Raw genomic sequence first — 11391 nt, 5'->3', positions numbered from 1 at the left:
TAAGGAGCCTCAGTATTTGTGACACTTGTTTTAGAAAAGCAGCCTAGAATAATCTGACACAGAGTGAATTTGCTCTAGATAATTCTTGGCCCCTTCAAGGAGGCAAGATGGGTCTTACATAGGAAAAAGGTTTTGGGAGGATTTAGGGGTGGTCTAGAGGAGGAGTTTGGGGAGGGTCTTCAGGTGGAGTCAAATGAAGTCAGACTCCAGTAATGAAAGATTAAGGGTGGGAAGTAGTTGGAGGCTACTTGACAATGGAGGGCTTGGCTAGTTTTAGGGCAACAGATTTGGGCATAGATATTTTGGGATGATCAGGGGTAGGGTGTAGCTGGACAAAGGAGGGCTAGACTAGTAACAGAGATCTGGTCCCAGGTATAATGAAAGGCCTATTGCCTCAGGCAAATGCCTCATGTGTGAACATTCAAGGAGAGCTCAAGGGGGTTCCCAGAGTCTGTACCTCATCAGGAGGACTGTGCAAAGTCACCAGCCTCACTTTCTCCTCCAGAACCATCTGGGTCCCATGGTAAGATATAAATCAGGACAACTGGAGATGGCCCTGGATGCAGTGGGAGACTATGGGTTTTTAAGCTAAAATTTTTAACAGTTCTCAGTTTGACCAAGGCAACTTCCATTCGGTGATTAAGTCTAGGAAAGAAATGCTTCTTCTAAGTAATCAAAATAAAAATCAATCCTGGAGAGATAGACACTCAGAAACAATTGCTATTTACATTCACTCTGAGTCAGTTAGGGTCCAAACAATGACCAAGTGGGGCTTGGCCTGGGACCTATTGTTAGGCAATCAATGGGAGTCAAAGTAATTTGGGTTTAAGCATGGATCTTCAGACAAAAAAAAAATTAGCCCCTAAAACCCAAAATATCTTTTGAGGTTTCAGCAATCAAAATTTACACTCCCTTGGGCAGAACACCCTCAAGGGTATGATATCCTTATGTGGACCAAAGGAAGGAAAGAGAATGTGAAGTGCCCATCAGAAATTATACACCAAAGCCCCCTAAACCTGCTAGAAGGGGACCCCTATCAGGGTCCCTGAAAACCACCTAATAGGCCATAATAGTGAGGGAACATTTCACCTGTGTTGCTAGAAACATACCCCAGATACAAGTCTGTTCTTGTTAGCCCACATACAAGTCTGGTCTTGTTAGGTACCCAAGACTTTACTAGAAATGGTACTCCCCCCTTGGAACCACACTCTGTTAGCAACATCTAGGTCTATAAAAATGCATCTTACAGAAGACTCGATGCTGTCTTCCCTATTGGGGAGGCAGTCACCAGCTGGTTAATAAACACTCCTATCAAATTATATTTGGCTTTGCTGTTCTGTTTCTCAGATGTCCACTACATTTTGGAGGTTCCACTGAGATAGCATTTGGATCTGTATTGATAACTGGACCAGGCTCCCTGGAGGGCCAGGAGGGCGATCCGACCTAGGGGCGGTGGCCACCGAGTGAAATTCCTAGGCCCCTGGCTCGTACTGTTTTCCTGAGTGAACCAGAAACCTGAGTCCTTCCCAAACTCTTTCAGTTTGGTCCAATGAGTGTTCTATGACCTGTTTCTGTTAAGCGCTCCTGTAATGGTAAAGAGGCAGAGCTGGACGTGGCATAGGTTCCCTTACTGGTCTCCACAGGACGTGGTTGGAGTACCCTGTTTTCCGTTTCTCTGCATTTCTATCCAGTAATCATAACTGTCTCTGTAACCTTAATTTTGTTGTTACTTGCTTTTCTTTAGGTTTATGTATTCTGTGTGATTGTTACTAGATGTCACTGTAACTTTAATTTTGTCTTTACCTGCTTTTTTTTAATTAAGTCTTGCTGTAATTTTAATTGTTTCTGTAGCTTTAACCCTTTCTTTATGTGTCCTGTGTGTCTGTCACTAGGCGTTGCTGTAATCTTTATTGTGCTGTAACTTTAACTTTTTGTCTCCGCTGCTGGCCGAGTCTGGAAGATAAATTGCTGGGCCCCCAAATCTCAACCCAGGGAGCCATTGCCAAAGATCAAAAGCTTCTGCCAGCTTCCTGTCCCCTGCTTCAACCACCCCGTCAGGGCTCTTTCCCCTCAACCCTGAGATCTCACCAGCCTACCTGGGACAACTGCCAACAGTTGCTCTGAGCTCGGTTGCTCCACCTGGGATCCCCAAAGGGAGGGAATGAACTTTTGAAATCCAAAAATCTCAGTGCAAGGGGCCACCAGAGAGACAAAAACACCACCAGAGTGTATTCTGTTTGTTGTGGTTTTTTTGTTTTTTATTTTGGTATATCCTGTCTCTGGGATACCGGCAGGTAGAAAGGAGGAAACCTTCTTCCTTTTGCCCTGCTGCTTTTTCTGTATATTCTGTCTGTATGTGTAAAGAAATTCCTAAATCTACCATCCTGTAAGATTCAAAAAGAGCAGCCAAAAGAATGCTGTACCTGTGCTAGAGAGATTAATAATCTCTTAAGGAATGGCTGTTGGCAGAAAACCATTCCTCCTTCTACTCCTTGAACTCCAGCCAAAGTTCTCGAAGTAGAAAGACAAATGGACAGAGAGAGAATGGGAAATTTCTCCCCCAAAATCTATCTGAGGGAAAAGAGGTCAGTTCAATGATCAAAGAGAAATAGGTTTCCAAGCTGCACTTTGGAATGGGACTAACACTTAACCCTTTCCTGGGTCACAGAAAGAGAACTGTGCAACATCATTGGTTAGTATTTGGCGCCAAGAAAAATTATAGTTTATCTACAAAAACTTAAGTTTAAGGTCACCAGATTGGTTATTTAATTGTTTTTATTTCAAAGTTCAACATAAGACCATAATTGTTACTGGTAAATAGTTGTATTATCTATGTTATATGAGAAGCAGTTTCTCTTAAAGTCTTGAAGTAGATCTGAAATTTTAAAGGAACGAACACCTAAGAAAAGTTTACTTGAGCAAAAGTCAAAAAGAAAAGTCCACTAAGAATCTCCTCCCTGTAGTCCTACCTCTGACAAGACTAAGGACTACGGTGCCTTCTCACTGTGATCCAACTCTGACCAGATTAGTGCCACAGTGACAAGTTACAACTGCTAAGATTCTCTTCCCTGTGGTCCCAGTTCTTCTTAGCTAGGGCTACAGAGCCCTCCCCTGTCATCCAGCTCTGACAGAGTTGAGGAGACAGTAAGAGGTTTGAACCATTAAGATTTTTTTTTTCCCTGTTGTCCTGGCTGTAACTGAGCTAGGCCTACAGTGAAGTTAATTTGAGTTAACTTCCTCCAAAAATAAAAAGGGGGGAAGGTACAGTAGCTACATCAGAGCTACATGGGCTTGTCATCTGCCTACCTGAAAGGTTAAATTCCTGGAATAGAATATTTTTTCTGAATGACATGGGAACAGTTAGGCAAGGGAAAAGAAGCTTGTGAAACAAAGGTACAAATACAAGTTAATCATTATCCCATATACTAAGCCTGGGATACATCTGAGCTACTAAGTGTGTGTTAGATCTGAGCTATTTAGCCTAAAATTATATTCTTTCCACAGCCTAAATAGTTTAGTAAAAGGGTACTTGATCTAGCTCCCATCAGCAAGTTTTAGATCCCCAGGTACCCTGAAATATACCTCTCTAAGTAAGCAGAGCCTGAAGTTTCTACTTCAAGCTCCCCAAACCCTCTCCTCAATGCTCCAGGCAAATTGACCACCCCATAGCCAGGGTCTGCTACTAGGAAGCATTTATAGAGGTTTATTTGGTAGAGCATAGACTGATAATATGCTTTGAGTGTGATGAATTTGGAAGAATGGAGGGTTTTCCCCTGAAATATAGAGTTTAACCTGTACCATGAAGCCCTAACTTCAGTACCATCTAAGAGGTTTCTCCCTCACTGCAAGTAATCACTTTGCTCATTCCAGTGCCAAGGAATTAAAGAAAGACTAAGGACTCCTGGAAAACAATGGAGCAGGGAGAAAACACCCCAGAATATAGAGCAAAAAGAGAAAAACAAGAGAGGTACAGCTAAGAGAAAGATGAGAGAAAATCAGAAAAGTGAGAAAAAGCTTGTCAGTGAGAAGCAGTGTGTTCCAAACTCTGCACTGACTGATTGTGAGATTTAGAATAAATCATTTAACCCAGAGTCTCAATTCATCTGTAAAGTGGGGAGATGAGAAAATGAGGTCAGAAATCAACTAGCCTCTTCACTTGGTAAGATCAATCATTCTTATATGTAATTTGGAAATGCAATTAATGTCATCTCACAGTTTATACTGTTGTTGTATTTCTACACTGTATACTGTAAAACCTGTGTGAGGAGAAAAGTTGGGTAAGACCAGCAGTGTTACTTTAACCCTGACTTGTAATATGTATATCTGCTATTTAGAAAAACTTGTAAATCTGTTAACTAAGCTATTTTGGGCTAACGTTTTAATGTTAAAACCTATAATTTTTAATTGATTGTTGTATGTGGAAAAGAGGAAATTAATTGGATGAAAACTTGTCTGACTAGTTCTGCCCATTCAGAGCAGTCTCTCCTGCTTATAATTCATATAAGTTTTCCTTATGTTGTAAAACTGTCAAATCCCCTAGAAACTATCTCCAGGCAAGGTCATTCTGCCTGAGAAAGGACCTTTGTTTCAGTTATGTAGTTTTTAAATGAACCTAACTTGTTAAGAAGTTGCAAAGATTAAAAAGGATTTATATAAATTGGCTTCTATATTTTAGAAGGATGGTAAAAGGAATTCCTTACATTACAAGATCTGATACATTTTTATTGCTTATGGCAGCCCCATGGGAATAGAAATAATTATAACTGGCTCTAAGCTGTAATTGGTGAGGCTTGTTGTTTAAGGTAATAAGTACTTGGGACCATAACTAAATTTTATTTTGAGTCTGAATTTGGGTATAGTTGTCTGCATTAAATCAATGTCTGAGAAGAAAATGCCACTAGCTACTCAGAGGAAATGTGAGCCTGTACTGTCAATAGGTGGAAGTCTACTTTTGGTAACGGCCGAAGGGACAATCTTAGCCTCTGTCTGGCATGGGATCCCTCCTGGCTCAGTTTACTCATGAGGTTCCTTTGAAAATGAATGTTTCCCACCTATTCCTGAGTCTAGCTGTGAGATGGAACAGATGCTGCATGAAATGGAATATCTGTAACTGTACCTGAATTTACACAGAGCTAAGGATGTTTTCTCCTGGCACATTTGGAATGTCACATGTCCCTGCTTTTTCCTTCTATAACAGGTCTCTATGCTCAGACCAACTAATCAGTAAAAGATATGAGCTCTTTTATGTTAGCTTATTGGAAAATCTAACATTATTTTTTATCTAGAATTAAAACACGTACAGAAAGTTATGCAAACTGCTTAAGATCATTTTAAAAGTTTTCAATTAACTTCCTTTACAAAAGGTTTAGTGATCATTGAAACTGTTTTGAAGAAGGAAAATACCTTTAGAAGAAATTTTTAAACTCTCTAGTGTGATTCTAAGAGACCCACTAAAACTTCCATTTGCAAGACATGTTTCTTGCTGAATTGATGTAACAAATTGTAAAGCAGAAAAGAACTTGCTGTTTTAATTTGAATTTGTAGTTATTCCATCATCTAAGCAAGTGTTAACATTTGTAACTGAATGCATATGTGTAAAAATTCATTCCCCCTTTTGAAATTCTGTTCAGCACCCCACCTTCTATTGTATTTTGGGTGACAAATACTGTTATGTATAACTATTAATGATTTACTTCCCAAGTCCCTCCAAGCTCTTTGAAACATTGAGGACGCAGTCCAAGCGGTGTACCAGACCACTCTGCTATTAAGGTGGCTGGAAGAAAAGCCTGGATCCACCCCTCACACATTGAGGTGATGGCTCCTCCTGACCCACCAGACCTGTGGGTAACAGAGCCAGCTAGTGACTTACAACTGAAAATTAAGAGACTGTCCTGATGCTCCTGTTCCTGGCATTCCTGCCTTTGGCCAGTTCCAACACCTTGTACTCTTGGACTCTTATTAACACAATTGATGGGACTCTTATTGCAAAAATGTGACTCATGGCCAGCCCACCCTTTTTCTTTGATCACTGTGCCCCAGATTCATATGTTTTCCCTATACAGGCATGTATTCTGCAGGGACCAATAGTGCTACTTGTGGAGATGTGGGCAAAAAAGCAGCCTTTGGTCAACCCAGTCATATGTCTGCCCTGAGGATGGGTCTCCCGATTGTGGGGGACAGGGAAATATTACTGTGCCAATTGGGATTATGTAGCCATTGCTGACTGGGTCTCTGGTGGCGGCTGTGACCACCACATTTCATTTCATTGTAATACCCTTAAGTCATGTAACTCAGTTGTCATCAGGGTTTTGGATTGGACCAAACTGGATTGGAAAACTGGGACACCTTGTGGAATCAGGCTTTATGTCACAGGAAGGGACCCTGGGGCCTTGTTCACTATTCAATGCACTCCTGTTCCAAGGGACCTTATTCACACCGGTCTCAACCCAGTCCTCACCCCACCTCCTGGTGGCGATGGAACCCTAGATGTCCCCCCTGTTTCACTCATTACCATCACCCCTGCAGACTCAGGAAGCACTTTGATAAACCCCAAGTTCCTCAGACCCGAGCTTAATTTCTGATTGCTTGTATGCAAGAACACCTTTTTGCTGGCAGCCCCCATTTTAGTCCCTATCCTAGTTGGCCTTGGTATGGCAGGATTGACAGTAGTGGGTACCACAACCCTAGTGCCCCCGGACTCAGTTAATGATATTAATGATTCAGATGATTTTCAGCTATGAACAAGAAAAGGGGGGAGTGAAGTGCCCATCAGAAATTATACACCAAAGCCCCCTAAAACTGCTAGAAGGGGACCCCACCAGGGTCCCTGGAAACCACCTAATAGGCCATAGTAGTGAGGGAACGTTTCACCTGTTGCTAGAAACATACCCCAGATACAAGTCTGTTCTTGTTAGCCCAGACACAAGTCTGGTCTTGTTAGGTACCCAATACTTTACTAGAAATGGTACTCCCCCCCTTGGAACCACACTCTGTTTGTTAGCAACATCTAGGTCTATAAAAATGCATCTTACAGAAGACTCGATGCTGTCTTTCCTATTGGGGAGGCAGTCACCAGCTGGTTAATAAACACTCCTATCAAATTATAATTGGCTTTGCTGTCCTGTTTCTCAGATGTCCACTACAAATGGAAGATAAGGAAAAGAAAAAAGGGAGGGAGGGAGGGAGGAAGGAAGGAAGGAAGGAAGGAAGGAAGGAAGGAAGGAAGGAAGGAAGGAAGTAAGGAAGGAAGGAAGGAAATGAGGGAGGGAGGGAGGGAAGAAGGGAGGGAGAAAGGAAAGAACTATCAACTGCCTGAAGTAGCTAAAGAGGCAAAGAGGAGTAAGACACAGTACCTGTCCTCAAGAAGCTTATAATAAAGTAAGAGGGGAGAAGAAGTGATGAGGTATGGGCTCTGGGAGCCCCCTTGAACTCTGATTAAATCATCCCATTTGATGAGGCATTTGCATGAGGCCATAAATCTTACATTGTGACTGGGCCCAGACCTCCATTACTAGACTTCCCACCCTTGAGCCTATAAAAATATCAATCCACCCTTAAACTGGCCTAGCCCACCCTTGTCTGTAGTCTCTAGGTAGCCTTCAGCAACTTCCCACCCTTAATCACTCATTGACCTCATTAACTCCTCCTGAAGACCCTCCCCAAACTCCTCCTCTAGACCATCTTCGATTCCTCCCACAACCTTCTATGTATAAGACCCCTTCTTGTCTCCAAGTCTGTGAGAGCGCTATAGAATGACCTAACACACAGACTTAACTCTGTGTCTAATACAAGTGAACTTTTAATAAACTTTACTTTTCTTTGTCTGAGAGAAAACTTGGGTCTAATTCATTCAGCAGGACCCTTTGTGTTGGTATTTTGGAGTCTCCAGAGCAACCCTAACCGTCTTGATGGGTAACCTCTTCAGAAGGACATATAGCTAGATATACTAAAGAATTATGTCATTAACCTCAAAATTCTCTGAAGCCAGAAGTTCCCTTCAAAAAATTTTCCAACAACAAATGCTAAAGCAAGACAATTCCTTCCCTCAAAGACTTTATATTCTATCAATGAAAACAACATGCCTTCATAAACAAATACAAAATATATAAAAATAGATTCAAGGTAAAGAGCTAAAGTTTAACAGGCTGAGGTTAGTAACACATTCATAATTAGGGCAGAGGACAGAATCAAAAAAGTACTCCTAAGGGGCTGTCAGAGATTTAACATAACTTATTCAATCATTCAAGAAATCTGAAGCTCTGTTACACTGAATAATGTTTATTCATAGCAATCACTGGTACCTCAAATCAGACTCTGTGCATTCACCAGTTAAAACCAGGATTTCAGGACCTGAGGTCCGTGTACATAATTTTTAAAAAAGCTATTTTGATAACTGTATTTCAATGTAATATGTTCCCTTTATACTGCTGTGTTTTCTTTTAGTGTTTAAAAATATTATTCTGAGAAGGGGTCCATAAAATTCACTAGACTGACCAAAAAAGGGTTAAGAACTCTTGCTCTAAGACTCTTCTCCCCACACTCCAAGAGCACTCCAAATTTGAGTTTAGACATGGCCATAAGATGGCAAAATTGTGAAGTAGATGTAATTAGTCTTCAGTATCTGTCCTCCTGAGTTTCAGTAGCACCTTATCCGCTGTTTTAGGAGCCAAAGGATTTTATCCCACCTTGGCTTTCTGAGCCTGTCACACTGCTCCCCACTCATGAGTATCTACCTTGAACACTTCTTTCTGGGCAGTGTAGCATGTGCCAAACTTTTCCTGACCCTTCTTGAGTATTAAATTATTTTTTTGTCCTGTATCTTCATCCCTTAGGATTCTACTTTTCATTAGGTGAAAATTAGCCAACTCCATAAACCCATCCATACTAATATGTTTATATGATATGCTTTGAAGCATAATAACAAATAAATAATAATAAAAACAGTTATGAGGGCCTTCTAGAAAAAAATTATCTGACTCAAATATGGGGAATTTTACTTATGATGGCAGGGTAATGTTATAGGGTCACAGGAGGTCCCCCCAAATTCATCTGGCCTTGAAAATAAAGGAAGAATTTCTCCTTTGCTCACTTTAAGACTATATATAGGAGACCTGATACAGCCTTCAGAGTGAAAGTAAAGACAGCATGAAAGGTATTTCCAGTGGAAAGTATATGGTATTTGGTTTGTGAAAGTATGAATGAGAAGTTTATAGACCTGTGCGAGGGATGGTCTCTAGAGCAGCTGACTTCATTGAGAGGATGAAGAACTAACAATCCCAAATAACCAGATTTCAGCAAAGCAAGCATCGTAGTAAACTTTACTAACATCTCAGGACAGTCAGGGCAGCTGTGTCGTACTGCTGAGTTATTACAGAAACATCCTTAAGCCTTCTTGGATAAAATATACTCAGTCAATTCCTGCTCCTTCCTTGTGTTTGGGAGAAATCAGAACTCAAAAGCTCACCAGCCCTTCAATAAAATCATCCCTTATTCATGATTAATTCTGTGGGGGTGAGGAGATTTATCCTGCATGTATTATATATTTATCCCCCTATTTCTATCCACAGACAGTTCTGACTCCCGAAGAGCATGACTGCAAAAAATCATTCCACAGTGGCCGGATTTATTCTTGCCACGTTAACTCACAAGCAGGAAGTCTGGCTCCCTCTCTTCATTCTCTTCTTAGTGATTTGTGTAGCCAGTGCAGTGAGGAATTTGGGCTTGATCCTATTAATTGTTCTGAATTCACATCTTCACACTCCGATGTACTATTTAATTAGCAACTTGTCCTTCATTGATCTTTGTCATTCTTCTGTCATCACACCCAGAATGCTGATTAGCTTCTTGTCAGAGACAAACACCATCTCTTACCCAGAGTGCATGATTCAGCTCTGTTTCTTTCACATGTTTGGTATTGCTGAATGCCACATGTTGGCAGCAATGACATATGATAGGTATGTTGCCATTTGCAGTCCCTTGCTATACAATGTCATAATGTCCTATCAAGTTTTCTCTTTTCTTGTAATGGGGGTGTACTTTCTGGTCATTATTAGTACTACTATGCACACAGGCTCCATGCAGAGACTGTTGTTCTGCAAGGCCAATGTGGTCAATCATTACTTCTGTGATCTCTTTCCACTCCTGAGCTTCTCTTGCTCCAGTATCAATGAAACACTGATTTTATGTTTCAGTGCATTTAATATACTTGTCCCAACCCTGAGCATCCTTAGCTTTTACATCTTTATCATCAACAGCATCCTCCATATCCATCCCACTGAGGGTAGGTACAAAGCCGTTACCACTTGCTCCTCCCATATTGTTGCTGTTATTCTTAGTTATGGCTCTGCCATGTTCATATACTTGCAGCCATCTTCAGTCAACTCCATGGACCAACGAAAAGTGTCCTCTGTATTTTATACTAATATATTGCCCCTCCTGAACCCCCTCATTTACAGTCTAAGGAATAAAGATGTTAAAATTGCACTGATAAAAACCCTTGAGAAAAAAGGATTTTCATGAGAAGACTTGTGCTGTGGTATTGGGCAAATTGCCTGAACTCTTCATAAAAAGCTTAGTGGAAGAAAAATTTTGTTTTCCGTAATACTTTCAGGCCTGACATCTTTGGTCACTTTAAAGTTATTGATATAGCTACTGTGATGGTGAACCCATCTTCAGTTAGCTAATTAATAAACATCTATTAACCATCTACTAAGTGCCAAGAACCTTGATAAGCATTGGGAATACTAAAAAAAGGTAAAAGAGAATCCTTGGTTCAAAGAGCTCCCAGTCTAATGATGGAAACAATATGCTAACAACTATATACAAATAAGGTATACATAGCTTATAAACTGTAAATAAACACTAGAATTAAGAGTGATTGGGAAAGGCTTTTCATATAAGATTAGATTTCAGCTGAGATTTGAAGGAATCCAATATTCCTTGAGATTCCTGGAGAGGAGGAAGAAGAGGATTCCAGGCATGGGGGACAGTCAGTGAAAATGCCTAGAGCCAAGAGTTGGAATGTCTTGTCCAAAAAGACAGTGAAGAGACCAGGCTCATTGAACTGAAGACTATGCGGGAGGTGTAAAGTATAAGAAGGCTAGAAGGGGGAAGAGGATAGGTTATAAAAGGCTTTCAACATCAAAAAGAAGATTTTGAATTTTAACCTATAGGTGATAGGGAGCCATTGAACTTTCTTAAGCGGGGGCAGGTTGAGATGATAAGACCTGTAGTTTAGGAAAATCACTTTGATAACTAAAAGAAGGATAACTAAAATGGGGAAAGACTTATGTAAGGGAGAACAACCAGCAAGTTATTTCAATAGTACAGGTGTGAGATGATGAGGGCCTATACCAGTGAGGGTGGCAGTATCAGAAGAGAGAAGGGAGCACA

At 40.8% G+C, this 11391-nt stretch overlaps 1 protein-coding gene across 1 annotated transcript; it reads left to right on the top strand.

The window, feature by feature from the left end:
* The first annotated feature begins 9588 nt into the window (after positions 1-9588).
* On the top strand, positions 9589-10518 carry LOC138155201 (putative olfactory receptor 8G3). Its single transcript, XM_069080278.1, has one exon. It carries the CDS (start codon positions 9589-9591, stop codon positions 10516-10518), a length of 930 nt encoding a protein of 309 aa, XP_068936379.1.
* Positions 10519-11391: the final 873 nt, after the last annotated feature.

This window comes from Petaurus breviceps, unplaced genomic scaffold, assembly GCF_028583685.1.
Source record: "Petaurus breviceps papuanus isolate PSGF00001 unplaced genomic scaffold, PetGlider_PUasm1.0 91133, whole genome shotgun sequence".
NCBI classification, from domain to species: domain Eukaryota; kingdom Metazoa; phylum Chordata; class Mammalia; order Diprotodontia; family Petauridae; genus Petaurus; species Petaurus breviceps.
Note: the sequence above shows the minus strand (reverse complement) of the source record. Positions and strands in the feature narration are given on the sequence as shown.